We start from the raw sequence: 26,373 nt of genomic DNA on the forward strand, positions 1-26,373 counted from the left end.
ATTGCAACCACATCACTCTCGAAAAAAATTTATTTGTCTGCGTTTCAAAATCATTTGTTTAACGCTACTACAACTACCATCACTACTAGTGCTACAACCACTACTGAGACCACCACTACTACTACCATACTACTACAATTACAATATTGAGGGAAAATTTGAACTAAATTAAAAGACACTATGCGCATGTACAATGACAAAAGAAGGTATCTCAAGAATGGAGTTGTGTATTAAATTGGAAGTTTCAGAGAATGCTTAAAGGGAAAGATCAACTGACTAAAGCACAATATGTGCCAGTGGCGGATCCAGAGGGGGGCGAGGGCTCCCCCCTAGGGTAGTCTAAAGTAGTGTAATTTACTTAATTAACTCAAGTTTGCATTAATTAAACTTGCTCTTAAGGCAAGTTTATCGGATCCACCTATTTTGTCCCCCCCCTAAAAAAACCTGGATCCGCCCCTGATATGTGCAACGTGCACAATACTACTAATATTACCACCGCTACCACTATTAAATTTACTGTTCCTAATTCTACTACTAATACTTCTATAACAACTACTTGTAAGGCTAAGAGCATTAAGATAAGAATTTTAGGAAGTATATGAATATGCATGTTATCGAAATGCTATTTCAGCAATTTCATAGCAGCGGCTAATTGTATTAAGTTGAAGCTTCCAGGACTTGATGAGAGGGATGTTCAACTGACCAAAAAGCGACACTTTTATACTGCTGCTACAATTAGTACTTGTTGTATTACTATTAATACTATTACTGTGACTAGTATTACAACTATGCCTAGGAGTTTAATGGTGAAATTTTCAGGGAATTTGGAGGAGGGAATCACAAAGCACCGTCTGTATACAGGCTGTCAAAAGGGCGCATCATTAATACCTTATGAATATCGATAATAATGATTTAATAGGATACCGTTCTGTTTTTTTAATTTATCTTAGATGTGAAGCAGTTCACGTTAACAGGTGTAATATTTTCCGATTGTCTTGTAAGGAAAGGTGAGACACTAATTTTTCCTGGAACTTTGAAGATGCGAATCGAATTTGTTGAAGGAAAAACTCGAAAAGTGGTGGTTGAAAGCGAAAAAATACAGTATTTCAAATAAAGTCCTGTATCCTTATTCATTCCTGAAACAAACATTGAGTTTGTCAAAAAAAAAAGAAAACAAGATGCATTTTTGATTTTACTATTTCTGATTGTATAGAAAGTATATTGTTGTGTTTTATGTCATGACTGTAAACGCTTCGCATTCTATTAACCTAACCCATTACTAAGGCCTTTGCCTTAGGCCATATTTGAGAGAGTAAAGTTCTTTTTATATAAACCACGATGTATATCTTTCAATAATTGTAGAAATAAACTGTGAGTTTGAGAAACCAGCACTTTTCATAAACAGAATATATGTAATAAAAAAATATCATTATTTTTACAGGAGATACATTGAACTTTCAACAAGAATTAGGATATTTGCAGTTTTGTGTTATAGTGATGAGCGGGAAAATGTGTATTTCGACGAGAAAGAAAAACTAGATCCAGGTCTAGGTTCAGTCCAAAAAGGCCCAAATACACCGGCTTTTGGGAGATGTCAAAAATAGGAAATGTATTTTTCAGTTATCATTTCTCGGAATGGGATTCTCTTTCCCCTCTTGCTTCGTTTTCAAGTATATTATTTTTGAATGCTCTAAGGGCATTTGGAAAATATTCATTTATGGGCACCATCTAATGTAGTACAAGACTATCTGGAGATAGGGCGGTTGTACTTCACAATACTCCAGATAACTGTTAATCCAAATAAACCGGAATCCAAGTAAGATTTTGCTTTTTGGGAATCAACCTGGGGAAAAAAAAGCAGGTCATCCAAGGCCATATCCAGAGGTGGACTAGAGGGTTTGAACCCCCCACCCCCCGAAACGTTTGCCCGACTCGTAAATACGTAGACAAAATGAATACAAACAAATTTTTTATGTGTTTTTTTGTTTTTTTTGTATACCTCCCAAAGAAAAATCCTGTTGGTCACCCCCCCCCCGAAAAAAAAATCCTGGAAATGGCCCTGAGGTCATTTCTGAATGGGATGGGGAGTAAGAGAGGATTTGAATGAAATTGCAACTGCACTGGAGGGTGTAAAGAGCTTGGGTAATTTATTAGCCAAAGAAAGTGGTACTAGAAGAAGGAGGGTAAGTACGGAAGATATTTCTTAGGGTAGTAAAACAGATTCACCTGCTGAGGATTTGATCAGTAATCATGGTTGCAACAGTAACTGCAACCTAGTAAAGAGCGAACCACAGCCCATAGTAACAAGAAGTTGAAAAACACGTTTTGAAAAAAAACTGCCTAGTGACAAAAAAATTGCCATGACACTGAATCAGAAATGGTAACTATTGTTTCGGTTAATCTTAAAAGCAAAAGTTTATTGCTAAAACGAATTTCTTTTTCAACCGTCTACGAAGCTAAAATACAATATAAAAATTCCAACGTACGAAAAGTTCTCGTTAACATCTAGTTTTATTTCAAAACGGGTTTTCACCTTTTGGTTACTAAGGGCTTTCGTTAGCTGCAACCATGATTAAATAAAAAAAAAAAATCAGCTAAAAGTAAGGAGCAACATTAGAACTAACGAACAGAAATGACTACGTATATGAGGGGACTGCTCCTCCTCACACCTCGCTCTTTACGATAAAGTTTTTTAGTACTTAAAAACAAACTTCTTATTGTTCTAATTAAACGAACATAGTGTTTCAGGGAGTCGTTTTTAAAGAATTGGGACATAATTCAAACTTTAGCGTAAAGAGTGTGGTGTTGAGGAGCAACCCCCCTCATATACGTGATAATTTCTGTTCGTTTTAAGTTTTAATGTTACTCCTTATTTTCAGAATAAAATTGTTTTTTTTATATTTAATTTCTGATCGTTTTTTAAATAGTGCCGGAGAAATCCCACCAGTAGAAAATCCCCCCCCCCCAAAAAAAATTTATGCATACTTCCCAATAATAAATACTATGCGTAAACAATGGGCAAATTTTGTAACTTAAAAGGCCTTTCCTCAGGGGTTGTGGGGGGGTCATGATATCGCCAAAGGCATAGGTATTCGGCCTTTCAACTATGCTCAACAAAATTGTTGTCTCAAAAATTTTTATCAAAGGATTTTGAGAAAAAAACGGGGCGTGAGAAGGGGCCTAGTTGCCCTCCAATTTTTTGGGGCACTTAAAAGGGGCACTAGAACTTCTAATTTTTTTTCGAATGGGCCCTCACCTGACATTCTAGGACTACTGGGTCAACGTGATAATCCCTGAAAAAAAAAGGCATCCGTGATTTTTCTTTTGGCAAAAAATAGGAATTTCCACATTTTTGCAGAGAGGAGCTTGAAACCTTTACAGTAGGGTTCTCTGATACGCTGAATCTGATTTTGTTTTTTTCATTAAGATTCTATAGCTTTTAAGAGGTGCTTCCCCCTTTTTTGAAAATCAGGCAACATTTCTCAGGCTCGCAACTTTTGACTGGTAGGATTAATATTAATGAAACTTATAAATTTGAAATCACCATAAAAAAGCCAATTTTCTTGATATATCTATTGATATCGAAATTCCGTTTTTTAGAGTTTCGGTTGCAATTGAACCGAGTTACAGTCTGTTACTTACAGTTTGTTTCCACGAACTGTTTGATGCGAGTTAATGCAGTATGAATTAAAGAAATAGGCCTACTGCTATTACTCAAAGGAAAAAAGCTGAAAAGAAGTTTAGAGATTTGGCTGAATTAAGACAATGAACCAAAGCAATTGTATATCGGTTTTATAAAGAGTTTATATTGTCATAAAATCGTATAGATCGTGATATGGCAGTTTTAACAGGTTGTCTAGATAATATAGGTCTGAATCATTCGATCGAAGGTTCTAGGCTAAGTATTCTTTGCTGATAAATATAAACTAGCACAGCGTTTTGAGGCTATTGAGAAAAGCAGGATTAGCAGCCATAGGTTTAGACTTTCATTGGTAAGGACTGAGTGAAAGACTGCATCAGATCCGGCCCGACGTGAAACGTGACTGAGGGGGAGGGCTGAATCTTTAAGTGAAGGAAATTATGATAGAAAACAGTTGTAAAACGTTCGGTGAAATGCCCTTGGGAGATGGAAGCATTGTTCTCATTACTAATAATACTACATAGGTAAGTGAAGCTGTCCACTTGATCCTTACCTAACTTCACCTCTTCACCTTCACTTCTTAGCAGCCTTGGTTCCCCATTTGATTCCGTTCTCTCCCATAACCCTTGCTGTTCTCCGTAGGACAAAGTGCATCAAAGTGATCCATATAAATCTTGATTCTTAGCATATTTTTAGGAAATAGTAATAACCGTAATTACTTTCTATCATAATTACCTGCAATGAAATATTTAGCTCCTCCCCTCAGTCACGTTTCACGTCGGGCCAGTTCTGACGGAGTCTTTCACTCTATCCTTACCAACAAAAGTCTAAATCTATGGCTGCTAATCCTGCTTTTCTTCGCCAATTGCGTTCTCAATAGCTTCAAAACGCTGTTCTATTATATATTTATCAGCAAAGAATACTTAGCCTGGAACCTTCAATCAAATGATTCAGACCTATATTAACTAGACAACCTGCTAAAACTGCCATATCGCAATCTATACGACTTTATGGCAATATAAACTCTTTATAAAACTGATGTGCAGTTTGAATGGTTCATTGTCTTAATCCAGCCAAATCTCTAAACTCCTTTTCAGCTGTTTTCCTCGGTTAGTAAGTCAGAGCAATTTATTTTTGAAGTTTTCTTATCTTTATTTATTTCAAGAATCCTCAAAAAATTGAGTAATAGCCCTATTACTCTAAGTCATACAATTTTTACTCGCATCAAACAGTTCGTGGTAACGAACTGTAAGTAGCGGACTGTAACTCGGCTCAATAGTAACCGAAACTCTAAAAAACGGAATTTTCTACCACAACCCTGCTTAACTCCTGATATGATTCTCCCTACCCCTAAAGATAATAATCCTTAGCACCCTCTCCTGTAAATCTAGAAAGATTTTATTTTTCGCGGTTTGATCTCGAAGGGTTGGGCTAAACTTAATCTCTTTACCCCACTTATATTCGTCCAAGGAACATTACCCCAGCATTAATTTAAGACATAAAAATGCCCTATTTGTGTGTTCTGACCCCCTCAATTACATAAAAAAAACTCTGATTTTTCCTCCTATCAAGGGCCACTAATTTACAATAATTACTGATTACTTATCACTAATTGCCAAATAATTGTTACTATATAAAGACGTTTGGAAAAACGTAAACCAGAAACTTCAACTTCTGAAAATATTTTGTGTCGAAAAGAAAAATTACTTATAATAACAGTCAAAATTCTATAATGCCGCTTGAAAAGCATTTAAACACAATAACGGGTGTACCTGGGCCAAAGTTCTCCCAGATGGGTGAATCTATTGACTGCATGGTTTTAAAAAGAAATATTTTTTCAAATATCTCCGTTACCATTTTATTTTGAGCAAAGAAGCAGCATTCAGCCCCCTTCTCAGGCCCAGATAAACACTGCTAGCTAGTTACTGACACTTATTTATTTACTTAGAAGATTTAAACGGCGAGAAGCAAACTTCCTTTATGCTGTTTTACCTAACATACTTAATTTCAATGGAAAACATTGTTATTTACGACTTTATTTTGATTAAAAGTCTACAAATAAACATTAACAATAATCAGACCTCAGTAAAAAAGAGTAGCTACAATTAAATAATTCGGAAGCACAGATAACAAGCTGAAAATGAAGGGCAGATTGATGTAAAAAAAAAAAAGATTGATGCAAAAGAGGGCCAACCAGGGTAATTAAGTGAAATCATAATATGTATTTCCGAAGAAGCTTTTCTAACCATAAACGTGGAAACAGGTTGAGAAAAAGGATTTTTTTTTTTTTTTATCAAATTCCATAAATAGACACTAACAATAATAAGACCTCAGTAGAAGAGAAGCTACAATCAAACAATTGGGAAGCCCAGACAAAGGGCTAAAAACAAAGGGCAAAATATTGCAAAAAAAGTGAGAGGGCTAACAAGAATAAGTAAGTCAATTCGTAACATGCATTTCTGAAGAAGTTATTCTAACTATAAACGTGGAGACACCTTGAGAAAAAGAATTTGATTAAAAGTCTATAAATAAATATTAACAATAATCAGTCCTCAGTAGGAGAGTAGCTACAATCAAACGACTCGGAAGCACAGATAACGGGCTAAAAAAGGGCAGAACGAAAGGCCTAACATGAATAATTAAGTCAATTCGTAATATATTTCTGAAGAAGCGATTCTAATTATAAACATGGGAACGGCTTGATAAACAGAATACATAGTACTGATCCTTCTCTATACATTTTAAACAATTTATAGTAAAGAAATATCTTATAACAAGAGTAATAAGAAGCATAATAATTTTAGATAATCAAAGTAGACACTCAATTCTGTGATTACAAGCAAAAATCAGCTAATATGAGCTTTTCTAATTTTTGTGAGAATAATTTGCTAGATTTTAAGAGTAGTTTTTAAATGCCATTTTTAACATTAAAATCGTGCTAGAGAGGGGATTCTTGGTGAAAAAAAGGTAACATTGCATTTACCCCTATCCGAATCTATCTTAGTGCAGACATTACTACAAAAACAGATACTAATCCTTACAAGGACTCCCACAAAATTTCCCAAAATCCCTATGGCAACTAGCAAGACATGCTGCCAGAATTTCCAAAACATGATATTCTGCTAAATTTTGGAAGTATTTACTATAAATTAGTACAGGCGCTCAATACTAAGATGGTGGCAACATCGATCAGCGAAAACTATTTGTTGGCGACAAAATTCCACAACTTTTCGTACAAGTTAATACAGACAATCGAGAATAACTTGGCAATAAAATTAATTGTCGAAAAAAATTGACTGGTAATAAAATTACTAACGCTTTCCATATAAATTAATAGATAATACTGCTTTAGACTAAAAATCTTTAATTTAAGTTTTATAATTAACAGAAATAAATCTTATTCCATGTATAGATTTGTCGCTGAATATCATTATCTGTGGCTGAATTTGTTGCTTAAATAAAAATTCACTTTCTAGAAAAGGTTGACTTGGCTGATTTTTCCCTTGTGCCAGAGCACCGGAAGAGACAGAAATAAGTGTATTCCGTGCAACAAATTATAAGACCACTAAACAAGATAGAAGTAATCAGATCTGTAGAAAAAATAAATAACATCTCGGAGAAAGATCGAAAACGGATCTTCAGCACCTTAACTTATTTCAAATACAAATCAAGCTACTAGTTCTGCAGCACTAAACGCAACAGTCAAGTGCTGCCGACAGTATAGAGTTATCCAGATGAACTAAAAACAGGTCAAAACATCTATAATAACAGTTTCAGTACATAGTATGCTATGAATACCCTAAATTCGGCTTTTATTTTTTAATAAACAAATGTAGGCATACTCGTGATTATGCGATGCAGCGTTAGATGGCATTCTTTATTCATTTATGTTTGTCAAAATACATGAAACTATATGGAATATTGCTTTTTAAATTATTGTGCGCTCAAGGGAGACGAAACTGGTATTCCTCACCCCCACTCTCTCCACCCCCTAGAAGAAGAAACATACACAAAAGTACATAATTATGTGAGATTTGCATTTTCACTTACTTTTTACGCATTTTGCGACAGCCAGCATATATTTTTGAACACATTATACCTGATATATAAATACAAGGCACTGCGTCACCTACATTTTATAGTCCCTTAAATTCACCATTTTTATACTTGCTCCTACCAGTCCTTATCCGCGCCACCATTCCTTTTCCAACCTTAATAACTCCATCCGCCTATTGAGCCTCCAATCAAAGGGTTCAACTTGTGACTTCGATGAGATCGAAGTCACAGTTTCGAAGTGACGAAGTCCCTCCGTCACTTTATGATGTTTTCATAGGATAATCCATTATCTTTACCAACTAAACAGGGCGTGCACATTACAGAAAAAATTCTACCTTTATAACGGTAAAGTTTACAAATAAATGATTTTTTTTACCCTGCCTTGTGTTTCTAAAAACCCTCTAGGTATGTGGAACAATGTTATAGAGAGCTTTCCGTCAAATTGCACACCTTTTAAAAACTATCAAAATGAATAAGAAACTTATGTGATGTATTTTTGGCGATTTAAAGATTGAAATAAAAACCCTAGCGCCACCGATAGTTTATATACTCTGCACAGGAACACCGAGATTTTCTTGGAAAAATATTGGAAGGCTAAGTAGGCGAGTTGACTTTAAACTCGTAGGCCTACATTTTAAAATGCCAGAAAGAACGATCATGCAGCCACTTAAGGTAAAAAAAACCGTCAAATCCTAGATGCCGTTGGTGGTCATTCTCTTCGACATTAGTGTTTTCCTCTCTTATGTTTTGTGTACTCTTTCAGCTAAATATGCCAGAATAACGTGCATATTTTTAAAGACTATAGCTAAACTTCTATTATTTAATTTAAATGGACCAGGAGTCACTATATGACTGAAATATAAATTGAAAATCACAGCTACAATTTCCGGGGGAGGGGGTGAGTATTCAAGGACCAGATACTTCAAAAATACCCTTTTTTTTAGCGAAAATATACTTTCTCTCGAAGTTTTCTTAGAGGCTTTTGGATGGCCCTTGGTAAAACCTCCTTATAAACAGAAAGACAGTGTGGTCTAAGAAATCATTCGTCAAGGTACCACTCTTTCTTTGTGCAAGCATTAATATATTATTGAAAAAAATTAGACAACAAATATAATGTAAAAAGAGGAAGAAAAGAAAGGAAACTTAGGTTATGATCGAAGAAGACCTATTTTTATTAAGAAACATCCGTTCCAATTTTCCCCCATCATTCCTGATACGTTTTCTTTCATATAAATTAATTAACAGAACTTAGACAGAGTAAATTAACAATAATAAGAACTAGTTACAATCTCGAGTGAGGCTGGAACCAGAGTGGCCAGATGGAGCGCATTTGCGCCATTTTGACGCTGTTATAAGGCAGTTGCGCATTGAATTTTTAGAATCGGTGCATTTTCTTAGAGAGTAAATCGTTTATTCGGCGCATTTTCACTAGAAAGTGGAGCTTTCGGTACTGGAACAGACTTACTTATCTGGAACAGTCAGAAATAATTCCTCAATAAAATACGAGCTTTTCAAATAAAACTAGCCACATGACAATTAAGTTAAACTCCATCACAGCAATTCCTTAAAAACCGTCTTTTAGAACACGATAGGACAGCAAATGAAATTATATAAGGCAGTATATATGCGTAAGGTCTTTGTGGGCAGAATACACGTCGTGTTTTTGACAAGATATATAAGTTTTGAAAATCACAACCCAAAGAATTTGCTTTTTATTTCTCATTGGTAGCCAAAAAATAAACCCAGTTATGCATTTTTATTAACGCGAAATCTAAACTCATTTCGTGTCTCACAATGTAGTTACTGACATTTGTAGTCAAATTCATATATCAATTTTATTATGACAAGCTATTAACGGGAACTATATTAAATTCTTAAAAATAAGGCTTACCATTCCACTGACAGACTGGGATGTGAGTTTACACCTGTGAAGGATTGTGACTGCATCTTGCTTCCAATGGCGGATCAAGGGGGGCGAGTGGGCCCCCCTAACACAGTCTAAAGTAGCGTAATTTACTTCATTAACGCAATATTGCGTTAATTAAACTTGCTCCGAACGCAAGTTTATCGGATCAACCTATTTTGCGCCCCCCCCCCCTAAAAAGAATCCTGGATTCGCCCCTACTTGCTCGAAAAAAAAATAATTGTGGCTTAGGATGACAGCCCTTAATTACATAGTAAATTTTACAATTCCATAGTTTGCAATTAGACAGTTTCATAAACCGGTTTATAAAACTGTTTTATACCAGTTTAACAAGTTTTTAAAACCAGTTTTACAAAGCTTATCGGCCCATTGATATTTGTGAATCTCAAGAGAAATAAAAAAAAATCAGTTCCTCAGAGGAAGAGGCATAAACACCTGATGGACTTACAAGGGCTACCTTATAGACTTTCATGGATCACCTGATAGGGTTACATCGGCCACCTGACAGACTTACATGGGCTACCTGACAGATTATGGGTCACCTGACAGACTTACATGAAATGGCTTACATGATATAAACTCGTACGAAAGACCACCAGATGGTGGCAGTTCAATTTGAATGCACTCACTCAAGATAAAAAAAATAAAAAATGACACTGGCAGTAAGATAACTGGGTTAAATAGAACAAAATACAATAGAAACTTGAAGAAATTGAAAAGGGTTGTTCTCTCTAAATAGGGCGTTTTTCTAAGATGGACCGGACAAATATTAGTACAAATTAAATTAAACTTGAATAAGGCTGTAAAAAAAAATCACTGGGATTAAGAACACTGAGCTGAAGTCAAATGAACTAGAAAAAAAATACAAGGTCGAATATATTTCCTTTACGAATAAAGTGTCTTCTCGACCCATTCATCCAATGTGAACGTTGCGCGTCTAGTGTTCATAGGGTCTTTTTGCTGATACAGCTCTGAAATAAAGACAAGAATAAATTGAGAATCAAGTTTGTAATGAGCTTTTTAAGTTCATTCATGATTGGTGTCAGTATGAGGAAACTGGATGGTTGATGGTTTAAACCATGCAAGGTGGCTTTGGTTGGGTTACACTCTGGTATCCTCAGCACTGAAACACTGAACACCATAACAATGACTTTAATTCATGTTTCTTCTACTGTCCATAAAAAAAGTGAAGTAATTCAAACCTATCAAAATCATGTCCTGCAGTTTATGTTTAGCTTTCTATATACATTAGGGTAACCGGATCTCATAGAGGGAGAAAAAATTTCGGAATTTTTTTGTCTCAACCCCACAGAGTCGAATCGATAAAGATCAGTTCGTAGCATAAACATTAAACTGTATCAATCCTATACTCTTCATTCAAGATTTTTGGGACATATCAGTCGCACACCTTCCTTTATTACTCCGCCTTCACTATGATCTGATTGAATCTGAAGCAATTACTTTGACGTGTTAGTTACTTACCAAAGCGCCCGCTGTGATGTAAATTTGCGAACAAACTTTTTGCTACTGTTTAATATTTATGCTGTTACCTATTCCTTTTTACCTGTCAAACGGAACTTTGTTTGGTAAACTAGTTAGGTAATCCTCATAGAATAAAAGGTTAAACAAAAGCTTCATTATGTTTGAAAATCGAGTTTCAAAATACTTTTTAATAAAAAGAAATATTAATACCAACAGATTATGCAAAAACCCGTAAAATTCGTAGAATACCCCAAACTGGCTCCTAAAGGTACCAGGTCGCGTTATTGGGGCTAAATACTGTCGTAACTCTATTTGCCTTAAAATAACAACAATTGTATAGAATATAAAGTTTCAAGAACAACATTGGCTTTCTTTTGAGATATTAAGCGCGTTTTTATTATTTACCATTCTGGAGCTATGGCTCCAGAATGGAGCTATGGCTCCATATGTCAGCGTTTTGGCCAAAAATTCTGATTTTTTCAAACTTTGAGTCACGAGCGGCACGGGTTAACGTCGCTTAATCGAACTCAAATTTCGGCCATCTGAATATCTGGAAAGGGGAAATGTTTTCTGGGTTTGAGACCAAGGAGATTCCGACATCAATTTTTTACGATCACCCTTACGTAAAGATTCAAAATAACACGATATTAGTTAAATATAGTTGAACAAAAATATTTAAGTTGTGGCTACGCTGTGATTAGGCAAACACGCAGAAGAGAGGGAGGGGCTTCAAGCCACTTCCAAATTATCAAGAATTTCAAGATTTTCGCTTCTATCTAAACAATATTGTATGATTCAATATTGATTTTTCTTTTTGTTTTCTGTTTCAACTTTGGCTAGATTGACCACAAACATGACCAGTGATTAACTTGACATTGATTAGTCTAGTTGACCAGAGCGGGTCCAGTCAAACTAGGGCAATATTTCGGAGCTCCCTATGCTTGTTTCACCCCCGAACCGCTTTAGTCCTTCCGGAACACATGGCATAGAGCTATCCTATTATATTACGAAGAAAAATGAGGTTCACAAATTCTCTGTTTGGGTGAAAGTACTTGAGAAACTTGAGTAGGAATATTATACACGAAAAGAAAAATGATATCAACATAAATATAACCTCAGTTTAAAATAACATAAAATTTTGGCGCTTGGAACTAATCCTTATAAATTTTCTGCTTATTTGGCATTTTAGTTGATAATTCGCTTTTGGTTTGTTTCCCCTCAAATCCCTTTTTTTATTCTTTGCCCTGTAATTTCTTATATATTTCTGTACTATCACTTACTTTGTTTGTATCACCCTCCCACTACAAAACAGTTTCTGTATGGATGTATGAGTGAGAACCCCGACAGATTTTTCAATCTATAGTTTGGACTATGACCCACGAAAATATGGAAGCATGAGAAAATTGGCATAGTTTCAAAAAAGGGGCAAACATCCCCAGAAAGGAGAGTAGTCTTTATCAGAAATTGCACCATTGAATTCAACATGTCCAAAGAGTGATAAAATGACAATCGTTCCTGGATCATTTAAGCTGTGTCTTCCCTTGTACTTTACGGTGAAACTTACCAGATAGGGTCAAAATCAAATAACCATTTGATAGGAGAATGGATAGAAAGAGATTTTAGGCAATTTAAGACGGACGTACCAGGACTTAAAAGCAAATATCGCCACTGAAAGTGCACGATTTCCCAGGACAGATACAAAAGTTGACATCTTACTTAGATTGAATTTGGGTTTTAAGAAAATTCGAATTTTCAAATTTTTGAATCTAAGAAAAATGTGAATTTGTTCAACGGTATAAATTTCTAAAAGCAGAAAAACATTGGAGGATGAAGAAAAAAATAAGGCAAGTCAAAGCTAGAGAAAGCAAGAAATGAAAATTCCAAATTTTTGGTCGAGACCTTCGCTCAACCGTCTTCAGCGGAGAAAGATGAAAAAAGGTATATTGATAAAAGTGCCTTTGTCGAACTACTACTACTAACAACTCGCTACAGTACTAAGCCGCCTAAGGCCAACACACCTGCGCACCCTCCTTTTCTATCCTACTCTGTTTAAAGATTCAGTCTTTACCCCGTATCAAGAAGTTTCAAATTCCTTAAAATTTTTATTATAATCTCTCTATCCGAGGGCAGCCTACTTTTCGTTAACGTCATGGCTTTTTCAATTAAAGATCAGAGCACTAACAACCTATCTCCTAATTGTTGGTGGTCCACAACCACAAGAGCAGGGGATTCTATACACACCACCACGCAAAACACGGCGAGTTTTATCGTTGCCATAGTTTAAAAAACTGTACTCTATTTCAATTTATAAAAGTATCAATAAAGTTACTTTTTCTAATTCTCTCTATGTTGCTCAGTCAAGGGACATAGGTTGAAACAATGAAATTTTCTTTTTGGCCCACAAAGAGATGTTGTCAGTTGAACACTGTGGTGCTAATACATCTTTTTCTACCTTTTTTAATGTTTTACCAATAACAGATTGCAGCAAATTAATGGGATATTCACTGCAAAATAAAATGCTTTTGAATTAGTTCAGTTTTAAGACTATGCGAGCTTCGGAACATAATCTCCTATTTTTACACAGGGAGTGTGGTGTGAAATACAAAAGTGCATTCAAAAGGATCATACAAAACGAAGTCCAAACTCAGAATTTGAAATACCATTCAATATAATTTTTTTTTTGTTCGGTTGCGTTGTTCGTTTTTTTTTCTTTTTTTTTTGTTGCCTTTTCAGCGTTGCTGAATAAAGGGCATCTTCTACTTTAGTTTTTGTCTTTCTGAATTGTCTAATTGACTTTAATTTGTACAATTTTTATACTTATTTCTGCAGTTGAGCTTATAAATACTTGTTTCTTATAACTATTATTATTTCCACTTATTTCTTGTACGCAGAATAGTTGAGCAAAAGTCTCGACCAATATATTTGCGTTTTTCTCTCCCATTCTGCTTGCTCTGGTTCCCCCGTTTTTATATTAAGTTACTCTCTGTATTATCAAATAGTTTGAGTTAGGTTCTTTAGCATAATTTTAAAAAATACACATATACTGGTGTGCCCTTTTCACAGAATTGATGGCCCTTGGTTGCCCTTTCCAATGCAAAGCAAAAGTTCATAAGAGATTAATTAAATTGTTGTACAAATGTCATGATGTACAAAATAAAATTGTTGTACAATAAGCTTTCAATAAGTGGTTTGAGCCGAGTGGTTAGCGCTCCAGACTTGAAATCCTTGAGTCAGGGGCAGGGGCGTAATTTTCTATGGGGTAGGGGGCAACTGTACCCTCAGACCACAGTTTGCCTCCTCCCCCCAAACTGAAATTTAGTTTTTTTCAAAAAATCTTGTCAAAACTAAGATAAGCCTACTTAATTCAGGCATCCAAAAAAACGGGTCAGTTTTCTTTAGTATACCTTTGCTTGTATGGTACTATATGGCTTTCATTTTTTACTGTCATTTTCACCTGATTTGAGAAAATTGGCTCCAACTCTCCCTCCCCTCCTCCTTACCCCCAGGATTCTGACGAAATTTCACCGCTAGTCAGGGGTTTGAGTTCTGGCGTTGCTGGTTATTTAGTTGGAAACAGGGGTCAATGGTGTGACTCTGTAAGTTCAGTCAGATTCGACCCAGCTCTAAATGGGTACCTGGAGAAATCTGGGAGAAAACACCGGAAGTGTCAGATGATTTCCCCCCAACAACGCATTGCACTCCCGACCAAAGACATTGAATCAGGTGATCGGCACTTTTAAGTTTTTTCAATAAGTGACTACACGCGTTTTCTGGGTAAAGCTAGATGGCTCTGGTCGTTTTTTTTTGGCTGAGACGTAAACAAATACTCTCCAATATTAGTTTCTCATACCCACACTCTTTAATAGAAACGTCAGTGACCAGCTTGAATGCTTACTTACTTATGGCCTCTCTTCTAGATTTTTGACTGAGCATGCCAGAGACAAATAAAAGAATTTCAAAATGTCTTTGAATCAAACCTGATATTCTTTTTTAATATAACAAGGAATTATTTTAAGACAAAAAAATTAGACAAAACTAAATGACTGTTTCGGATTTCTGTCTAAAATTCGTCTTCAGCAAATTAAATAATAAAATCAAATCCTGATCTCTTTTTATCTGAATGAATTGCCTTCTTTTTCAGTCCTAGCTGAACTTGCTTTGTATCATGAAGTTGAGAAAGTTTCAAAGTTATAATTCTCATGTATTTTACATAGAGTTTAACCTTATATTAATTTTTTAGCTGAAGACGGCTTTTAGATATAAATCCGAAATATTCATTTAGTTCTTCTAAACTTCACTGTCTTGAAACAATTCCTTGTTATATTACCTTTTGTTATTTGTATAATGGAAAAGCAGTATAACCTTTGTCGTTATTTACCACAGACAAGGGTGCCCATTAGTAGGGGGGGGGGGCTCGAGACAATTGCCACCTTCCACCCTAAATTTGGAAAAAAAATTGTGTTTTCATTAAAAATGCCCCCCCCCCACCTCCAGACTTTGAAAATCTAGATTGTAGTCTTCATAAAAAAACTTGCCATTCCCTCCCCCCATTTCCGTGATTTTGATGGACAAGGTTAGATGGCTTTGGTCCTTTTTTCATGAGGACAAACGCAGGACCCTCCTTTCATTAGTTTCCCATACCCCTATACTCCTTAGCAAAAATATCAGTGACCAGTTGAATGCTCACTTACTTGTACACCCACCCCAGATTTCAGCATGAGCATACTATAGACAGGGGCACCCAATGGGGGAGGGGGCTGGAGAAGCAATTTCCCCCGTCTCCCTGAATTTTGAAATATATTCTTTGTATCTTCATTAAAAATGGGGACAAAATTACCCTCCCCCTCAGTTTTCGTGAATTGGTATCCCTGAGAGTAAATTTATTACTTACCAATCATATTTTTCAATTTGATAGCACACATTAGGTAGTCATCAAAAGAGAGGGATCCTTGTTTGTTGCCATATCGAAGAACCAGGGCGTTCAAAATCTTAAAATTCACTCTATAGCCAGCAGCAGCCAAAGCCGAACGAAGCTCCATAGTGGACAGAGTACCAGATTCGTCTGCATCGTATTCTTTGAAAATACCCTGAAATTTAAAGGGGGTTTCATTAAGAGGCAAAAGGGGATCTCAACTGATTATTTCAAAGTCAATAGAGAATAGTAATTCATACCCTCAAGTGATGCGTCTCTCAGTCATGTGCTGTAAGATCATTCATCTTTGACTTCTCTTCCCCCATAACGAATTAAACTTAGGGAAACCCTGACTGATTGAAAAAAGAGGCTGGAAAGAAACGGAAAAGGACTGAACCTGACTGATAGAAAAGGACTGAGGAACATCAATTTCTGACGTTGCTTCGCAATTGAATTAGAAATAAATTTTGACATAAAAACTTTGCTTCATATTTTCACAGTTTGAAAGGGGTGAGTCTCCAAAAAAACCAATCACCCCCTAGAAATATATTCAAAAGTTGGTACATGGCCAAGTTCTGGCAGAAGAAGATAAATTTGCCCCCTTCTCTAAGATAAAGCTCCACCTATGCCCATGTAAGCTCAATTGAGTAGAAAGGGCCAAATTTACTGGCGCCATACTTCTTTGAAAATACCGCGAAAGTTGTGCCCCGAAAATACCCTGAAAGCCCGATGAGACCCTAAAAAATAGGATACTGTGTTTTTGTGATGAAAAATTGTATAGCGTGTACCTTGTAACATAAATCCTATCATTTTTCTTAAAAATATTAATCTTTATTCTTTGGATATCTTCTATCGATAGAAAATTGTACGAAAATGACACCTTTAAAGTAGAAAAAGATGCAAGGATTCACACATGTAATAGGTTGTGTTTTTTTTTACTTAAAACATTTTAGGGCTACATTAAAATGGAACATTTTAATGTAGCCTAGACATGACCAGGATTTTGCTTAGTGTGATATGGTGGCAAATAGCTAGTTTTCCTTGGAGAGTTCAGATTATAGAAAATCACTAAGAGATTCGTTTAGAAATCATCAGATCTTAAATAATTTTCCCTTTTATCTTTAAATGACCCTGTCTGAAGGTCTGCTCTCCCTTGCCGTGTAGTCTTTATTTCATTTCATCAATAAAATTTCAGATTCGTTGCGTTCTCTCAAACACCCACATTAATTTAAAATAAGAGGCTTGTCCAATCAAATTTTAAAATTAAAAAAAATGTATTAAACTTAAAAATTAATGATTAAAAAATAACAGCTCCACCTACCCCCCATGTAAGCTCAATTGAGTAGAAAGGGCCAAATTTACTTTTTTTTAGTCTTAAAAAACATATGACTTAAAAATATGTAAAAAATATTCTACATTAGAGTTTATAATGCTCGCAAGAATACAGTTACCCTCGCATTAGTTTTGATTAAAACTCTGTGGTTACTACAGTGAGGGTTTCCCCTGTATTAGCTTTAAAGGCTAATTTAAAAGTCAAGAAAATCATCCTTGACTTTTCCTGCAACTGAGCAGCCCAATTACAAAATCAAAAAATCAAAAATTTTGATCCTACTTTATATTTTAGCATGGCGTAACTCCAAATTCAGACAAAAAATTCAACTTACAGTGCTATTTATTAAAAGGAAAGCAAAAGTTTCTCGATAGTCTGTCTAACGTGCTTTAATGAAAAGCTTTCTTTAGATTTAGTCTCTTTTCAGAGGTGAAGTGACTAGGTTTTCACCGTTTAATTTCATACTGAAATTAATTAGCCATTTAATTAGTTTTATACTAAAATGATAATATGTTGTGAAATAGAAGAAAAGGTTTAAATTTTTTTTATATTTAGTGGTTGTTCTCTTCTGAACGTAACATGTTAAACAATTTTTATTTCATAATAAGCAAACGAGTTATAGATTGTTAACAGATTTTCTGGGTCACTACCATCCTCATTAACATTTGTCTACTTTTTCTGATTTAATATACAATTTCATTTGCTTCTGCGTATGTAAATACTGCATTAATGACGCTTCTTGATTACTAAGGTCCTTGCATCGACACTGCCGTTTGTCGTTAAAGCTGAGATCGAACTCGAAGTCTGGTATGACCAACTGCGTCACCGCAGGAAACCCACTGCGATCAAACTCACTGCGTCACCACAGGACATTCTGTTTCTTTTATTGTGTGCATTCGTATCTTAAACATTGGCGATAAAACGCCATCTATATCTTCATGTTATCAAGGGAATGTTTTAAAACTCACAACAATTTTATTCAAAATTGCCGTTTGTAACTATTTATTTTTGGCATACTTGAACTCATTGTAATAATTGTTAGCCTTCCTTTCGAGCTTAGCTCCCTGTTGGCTCTATGTAATTATATGTGTTGTTGTATTTGTATGAAATAAAATTTATCTATCTATCTAACGTTCAATAATCTGTCGTCACTAACCCTTGTTTCCCATTGATGCGATTGTTTTTTTTAACACAAAAAGGCTCACGGGTAGAAGATGGCAGGAAAGTCGCAAAAATGTTAAAACAGAAACGGTTCGGCGCAGCCGTTGAAGCGCAAAACATATTATGAGATATTTAAACAGAGAAACATAAGAAACACGGTATTTTTACTCGTAAAAATATTATGATATATTTAAACAGCAAATGCAAGAACAATTTTCAAAGGGCTAACCTATATAAGCCTAAATTCGCTATATTTAATTAAAAATATGTTTCTTATCTTTTATGTTCATTTCCCTTAAAATATTTCCCCAGGCGCTAAGGATTAAAATCTAGGCTTAAAAGGACATGAACCTCATCTTTTTTGGCCGATATTAATTAAGAGCTTCTGATCAATAATTAGTTTTTCAATTTATAATTCTACAAGCCTTAAATTCAGAATAACGGATGCAATTCCCGAAGTCTCAGCAGAAGCAGAAATATTTCAACGTAGCCATTGAACGGTTGTGACGCATAAATTTAAAACAAAAAACGCAGAAAATTTGTTGATTCACGCAAAAAAGGCCGATTTTGCGTAAAATTGCATCAGTAGGGACGAAGGATAACGCAATTTATAGTTTTTGAATCAACAAAAATTCTAAGAACGCCACCTTGGTGGCATGAAAATAAAGAAGACACTTGATACTCAATGTTTAAAATACAAACGCTTGAGATAAAATGAACAAAGGGAAATGATATATTTATAAAACGAAGAAAAAAGTGGACAAAATGTGAAAAAAATTGGAAGCGACCAAGAAAATCTGTTGACTAGAAATTGTGTGCATATTATGATGTAAAAATTGTTTTGTTAACATGTTTCCGTCTGAAGAGGCCAACCAATAAATATTTATCTAAATTTAAATAAATTAAAACTTACAAAAAACCTTCAAAAATGAAGCTACTGTTATTACGACTAACAACTCAAAGTAGCACAAAGCTGCCTTACCCTTATACAGCTGCACACGCCCCTCCTCCTCCCAAAATGAAACTGCATGAAGCAAAAAAAAAAAAAAAACACCAAACAGCCCATATTTTTAAGGTCACAACAATCTAATTACACTTGTCTGGCACAAGTTATTCCTGACTTTCTCTGCGAATGAGCTTCGCAGAGAATATATAAAATCTACAAAAACATAAGTTTTTTTCTTTTTTAAATCTTAGCATTGCAAAATTATTGCGGGATTTTTAAAATATGATTTTTATTGAAAAAAATAACAACGAAACAGGCCCATCCCCCCTTGCACTTTGAAAAATACATTTTCAGCCCCTCCCCTAACCGCTATTAAATATCTTAAGCGTTATGAAAATAGCTATTAAAGCATTTTATAAAGATAGCGTTATGCAATAACCTGAGTTATTGATATGTTCTACGTAAAACTTTAAGATATATCAATTAGTAAAACCACAATTTCCATAAAAAGAAGAAGCTAAAAATCAAGCTGGAAAAAAAATGAAACGAGTCTTGAAATTGAAAAAGCAACTTCCAAGTAATTCCCAAATTACAAAGCTAAATCCCTAAATCGTTTATCTAATTACTGCCCACAGCCGAATTCCTCAATTGGTTCTTGGCAGACTTGCTGCACTGCTCTTAAAAATATGCTCTAGGTCAGAGGTTCTTAAACTTTTCAGGCCGTGCCCCCCACTTTGGTTAACCCAAGACGAGCGCCCCCTCATAAAAATAATTTTAATAGTCAGTCATAATAAGAATAAATTTAATAGTGGTTATCGATAAAACAACAATCCTTTTATAGATAATGGCTTGTGTTAATTGTCGCTTCCTGTATATGATGCATAAACATACCGAATTGACAGAAGCGCATCCAGGATTTTTGTTCGGGGGGGGGGGAGTTACTAATTTTTTCTTTTTTTAGGGGGGGGGGTTACATAAAAAACCTCAAAAAACGCATACAGTATTTGTTTATATCCATTTTTGTTACGTTTTTACGAGTCAAACAAACATTTCGGGGGGGGGGGGAGGGGGTTCAAACCGAGTACTCCCCCCCCCCCGGATACAGCCTTGTGAATCGCACACACTATAGAGGACGCGATTATTATTACGCAAATTTCACAAATCTTTTTCTGTCCTACCAATACAATGTCGATTTTTAAAATTTTCACGCCACTCCTATAAGGCCTTGACGCGCCCCGGAGTGTTGTGCCCCACATTTTGAGAACCTCTGGTTTAAATAAAGCTTAAATTATTAACTTACAGTGCCTTTTCTTTTTAGGACAGAAGAAGTCTTACTAGAGGGTTTACCTTAAGTATGACCTTTAAGAGGCTTTAACCCCGTTTAAGAGGCTTTAACCCTTTACCCTAAAATACAACCCTAAGTTTTACGTTCCTTGTGAAACGTTTATTTTTACTGCAAACCTACAGCTGTAATTTGCATCAAAAGTTGCGAACAGCTATAGCGGTAATATGCTGTAATTTGCAACATGTAATTACTACAGCTGTAATTTTCAAAAATCGCTGGACTCATTTGTTTCGGATCTATCCATTAACCATACCAGAGAAACGATATTAATTACACTTTTTCCAAGAGAATGAACTAAAGTTGCTAAAAACAGGAAAGTTTTCCCATTTTCGTAAATTTCCGAGTGCATTTTTCAATATAAACAAAAATGAAAAGCAAATTTTAAAAATAAAACTCAGTGACTAGATAAAGGCGAATATAAGAAATTGAATTGTTACAGAATTGTCGTCTTATGTTGAATCGTTAATTCTATAGAACCGCAGAAAGGTGACGCACCTAGAATTCAACAAAAAAGGAAGGAAACAAAGAAAGGAAAAAAAAATAATTAAGAAAATAAAATAGGGCAACTTTCAGCCAGTGAAAGTCTCAGATCGTCCCATTCATCCTGTTAGAATTAGGATATTTCTTAGAATATTTCCTAAAGGATGAGCCAAACCTTCTTTAAACCTTCATCCACAGGCTGAAGATCACCCTTCTTTTTTTTTCTCTTTTTGTCAAACGTCGTGCATACCTTTGTGGTCTCAGAACAAAACTCTCATAAGGCCGTAAGCCTTACTTTAACTTTTAGCCCATAGCCCTTGTGGTCTAAGAACTTATCTAACGTACTTAGAACATCAAACTCGCACAGGGTCCATAAAACTTACTTCATTTATTTTTATTTTTTTGGGGGGGGGGGTGGAGTGAAAAGGTCTTAGCCATTTAGGAAATTACCCGCTCGTCTTTAAACTGGCAAAAAGATATTATAAGATATACCTTCAGTGTTACAATATTAGACCAAAGCTTCCTAAACTCTTCGTAACCCAATCGACCAGAGTGATCCACATCCAACATGGCAATCATGCTACGACAAGTGTCCTTACTAAAGCCTTCAAACTCAAACTCTAAAAAACATAAGACATTAGAAAGATTATAGAAAGAAGAGAGTTTACAAAAAAAGAAAAGGACAGAAGATTCAACTTTCTAAGTGTTTAAATTAAAAGTGTTTAGTGCTTAAGTTTAAACGCAAAGAAAGTGTTTAAGCGTGTTGCATATCCACGGTCTTACAATTTGTCGCTAAACGTCCAGGGTCGCAACTCCTTGGGATTTTTCTAAAGATCCTGGTATTTTAGGCCTGGGCTTGTGTTCTTAGAAAAGGTAAATGCAGTGAATATCACCGTCAAAAATAAATTAAGTATATACATTACTACTAATTAATATTTTGGCATTTTGTTCAAAACTTTGAGATAATTCGCAAGTGAATTATATATTGATAATTTCAGTGACAATTCTGGTTCTGTCTAAAAAATTTACGCCAACTCATTATTATTGTGAGCGGCAAAATTACATTGAAGCGCTTACTACGTTAAATTTGGCAGTGAGGGGGCCGTAGCCGTAAAATTCCCTACCTAGTAGGTTCAATTCCCATCAATGATAAGCTTCGAAAATTATAGTTTCATTATTTGATTTGGTGTTCCCCAAACGGTTGGGATAAGTGATCTGCTTAAATCAGATACATTACACACTTTCAAATCTTGGGCAGAGCGGTTTTTAAGCGTATTACACGTACAGACCCTTAAGCAGTTGGTCTGATACCCCCTTTATTTAGCTATGAAAAATAATTGTCATTAGAAAGGGCTATTAGACAATAAAAAGAATGTAGAAGGTGAAAATTTATTTAGCTATGAAAAATAATTGTCATTAGAAAGGGCTATTAGACAATAAAAAGAATGTAGAATGTGAAAATTTATTTAGCTATGAAAAATAATTGTCATTAGAAAGGGCTATTAGAAAATAAAAAGAATGTAGAAGGTGAAAATTTATTTAGCTATGAAAAATAATTGTCATTAGAAAGGGCTATTAGACAATAAAAAGAATGTAGAAGGTGAAAATTTATTTAGCTATGAAAAATAATTGTCATTAGAAAGGGCTATTAGACAATAAAAAGAATGTAGAAGGTGAAAATTTATTTAGCTATGAAAAATAATTGTCATTAGAAAGGGCTATTAGACAATAAAAAGAATGTAGAAGGTGAAAATTTATTTAGCTATGAAAAATAATTGTCATTAGAAAGGGCTATTAGACAATAAAAAGAATGTAGAAAGTGAAAATTTATTTAGCTATGAAAAATAATTGTCATTAGAAAGGGCTATTAGACAATAAAAAGAATGTAGAAGGTGAAAATTTATTTAGCTATGAAAAATAACTGTCATTAGAAAGGGCTATTAGACAATAAAAAGAATGTAGAAGGCAGAAAGTGAAAAATATAAAATCGATAATTTTAAAGCGTTCTATATATACATACATGCGGTTTTAGGATCTGATCACTTCGCTTTTTTAAACTTCATTGAATAACATAAAGATAATTTGTAGTGATTTTGAATTAGATTAGGCAAACACAAAAAACTTTTTTCAAAAACTGCAGAGAATTCCGCCTATCCTAATTCACAAATAATAGGATAAGAAGAAACCACGCCTCCCTCTCCTTCGTAACGAACAGCTATTCCGAACCTGTAACCAGGTGTTGCTTCAATTCTAAGATGAAGTAGAAAAGGCAGAATTCAGTTCCAATTCAGCACTATTGGTGCTATTTCCCATATCACGTTATTAACCTCAAATCGGGATGTTCTAATTATCATTATTTGTCAATTAAGACAGGCCCCTTCATTAATTAGAAAATAAGCTTAGGTGTGTTTGTACTCCCACGTAAGAATTCATCAATTAGACGACAAAGAATCTAGAAAGAAGAAAAATATAACAGTTTTGGAGAGAAGAGAGAAAGGGGGAAGCAGATTTCGTATCTACAATGTATTTTTTCAAGATTTTTCAAAATTTATTTTTCAAAATCTAGTATAGGGAAAAAGGTACTTTTCAAAATCTTTGGGGGAGGGGCGAAAAATCTAGTGGTTAGATGTTTATATCAAATTTTTAGAGCAGCACCTCATTTTGTTTCAGGCACAAATATTACCACCTTTTAGTTGCCACTAGAATTTAAAAATCAGAGAATAATGATTTCAGAATTATTATAACTAATAGGATTTTGACGACATTGAAGCAAAGACCATATCCGAAAAATCCCAACGTACTTACAAATTTATTATTATTTTTTATTTTTAAGCATTTTTTCTTCTTTAAGGAATACTTTATTTGAGCAGTCAAATTAGCCAATATTGATATTGAGCGTTAAGAATGGGTGCTGAAGTGGCAGAACCTCTACTATTACTACATAAAGAATTTGTGCATAAAATAAATGTTAAACTAGTTCTATTAACTGCGCAAAATGGGTAGAGGGGGGCACTAGTGGCATCTCCCTAAAATCAAGATTCAATATTTTGATTTACCCATTAAGGAAATCGTGGATTGTTTCACGCATTAAATAAATCAAGAATCAAATCCATTTAGAAAATTGATTATCGGTCTGCAGAAATTGCATTTATTAAGTCGTTTTCGTCCCACCAAAAAAATTGTTTGATCACTGATATAACTAGAATCAGCTAATTTTTTATTGCGTAGGAAGAAAGGGGGGAAGAATGATTTAGAGATCAAATATGGAGGAAACTTATCTTAACCCCCCCCCCCTCATTGAGAATGTTCCTTTTTTGCATGCATTTTACTAATTTTGAATTGGGGGGGGGTGAACCCCCTTCCCCTCCTCCATAAGCAGTGGTTTCAGAGCCACAGAACCTGAGTGAATTAAGGCCAATTTTCTATTTTCCCACTTTTCAGCAGTCCATGGGGATAATAGGGGAACTGGTTGGGCTCTATCTGAGAACCCCAATAAGTAAGAATAAGTCCAGCTGTTGCAACAGACCTTTCCACAAATTTGAACTTGCAAATGGAATTTGCGCCACAATGGAATTCAATCAGAAGGATTTACTTTAAGTTTTAATTTTAAAAGATAAAAGATTGTAAAAATAAATATTTATAGTTATTAAAACTTCTACATAGAGAAGTGACGGTGCAAAGGAGAAGTACTCCACTTATAAAATTTTTTCCTCAGGTTTATGAAACTGAATAAAATTACTTCCAGCGTTACTGTCTTCTTTTCACAAACGCCAACTAAACTTAGAACTTGGAAAAGCTTTCTATTCACAATACTTCATCATAAAGTAGGTTCAGCTCTCTAGAAGAAGCTAAAAGCTATAGTAATAAATAAACCTTCATGCGCAAGTTTTGAAGCAACGAAAAGATTTGATTTCGTTTTGTAATTTCTTATCAGTCAAAGAAAGAAAGCTAAGATTTGAATTATGGTTGTAAGCAGAATAAAAAAAAGGATATGAACCTCCACCTCGTGTGTGAGGTATTACTTGTACATGCAAAAGCTTTCTTACCACTGTCTCCTGTATGTTGACCAACAGGGCAAATCCAGAAAAAAAGAAACAGTTATTTCAACAAAATACGAAAGGGGTATAGCAAAATGACCTAATATTCTCAGTCTATCAAGCCCAGTTCCTTATGGTGACTACTACATTTCAAAGCAATTTTTTTTAATGTGTAAATGGAGAATTGAAGCTGAAGTTTCTGTTCCGTTTAACTATATTCTAAGAAGACCAGAACAAAAACAAACATCACTGGAATATGAATCACAAAAGTCACTAAAAAGAATAGATTTCTTCAATAAAAGGAAAATCACAATTTTGCTAAATAGTCAGATAATAGAAGGACCTTCGAAATGTCTTCAGCTTTGTTTATGAAGACTTACGCAAAAAAAAAAAAAAAAAAAAAAAAAAAAAAAAAAAAACATGCGTATATAGGAAGAATTACATTTTAAGGTTATACAACAAAATAAGTAACAATTTATATCAAAAACAAGTTTTACGGAAAATTGTTTCTTACTAGGGCAAAGGAGAAAATATTTAATAATAATAATAATAATAATTTATTTTTGCCCTTGATACACTACAAAAATGCATTAGAGGAGAAACAAGGGGAAAAAACACAAATAATTAACGATTTAGGACCTAAAAGGACCATAGCTATTCCTCACCCCTTCTCTTCAGGGAAGAGGGTGAGAGCAATATTTTATTTGTTTTTGGATACAGCTAAAATATTGAAGTGAAGAATTCTTAAAAAAAGAGGCTTGCTCGGGTTCATGGGTGATTGAATTGATAAAAAATTGAAAGATTTATGGGAATTCCGAAAAATTCCATCCTCAAATTAGGGAGAGAACGTCAGAATCTAAAAAGTGTTAGTTCATAGTGGCACATTCACAATTAATTCATACTAAATCACAGTCAATTCATAGATAATATATAGCATTAATTCATGGTACTATATTTATGGTTAGATTATAGGTTATATATTGTTAATTTATAGGATGCCAAATGCAATGCCATATCCAGGATTTTTGTTGGGGAGGGGATACAAAAAGAACATTACAAA

General features: G+C 34.6%; 1 protein-coding gene across 1 annotated transcript in view; it reads right to left on the minus strand.

The window, feature by feature from the left end:
* Nucleotides 1–6,204: 6,204 nt before the first annotated feature.
* The window catches only part of CalpA (calpain A), a 105,569-nt gene continuing 85,400 nt past the window's right edge, over nucleotides 6,205–26,373 (minus strand). Inside the window, exons 14-16 of the mRNA XM_089091691.1 lie at nucleotides 21,769–21,896; nucleotides 15,994–16,189; nucleotides 6,205–10,591 (exon numbers count right to left, since the gene is read on the minus strand). Coding sequence (XP_088947817.1) covers nucleotides 10,506–10,591; nucleotides 15,994–16,189; nucleotides 21,769–21,896 — 410 coding nt within the window. The 3' untranslated portion in view covers nucleotides 6,205–10,505. The remainder of the gene's footprint in view (nucleotides 10,592–15,993; nucleotides 16,190–21,768; nucleotides 21,897–26,373) is intronic.

This window comes from Artemia sp. Qi Xiang Cuo, chromosome 7 (genome assembly GCF_049724085.1).
Source record: "Artemia sp. Qi Xiang Cuo chromosome 7, ASM4972408v1, whole genome shotgun sequence".
Lineage (NCBI taxonomy): Eukaryota > Metazoa > Arthropoda > Branchiopoda > Anostraca > Artemiidae > Artemia > Artemia sp. Qi Xiang Cuo.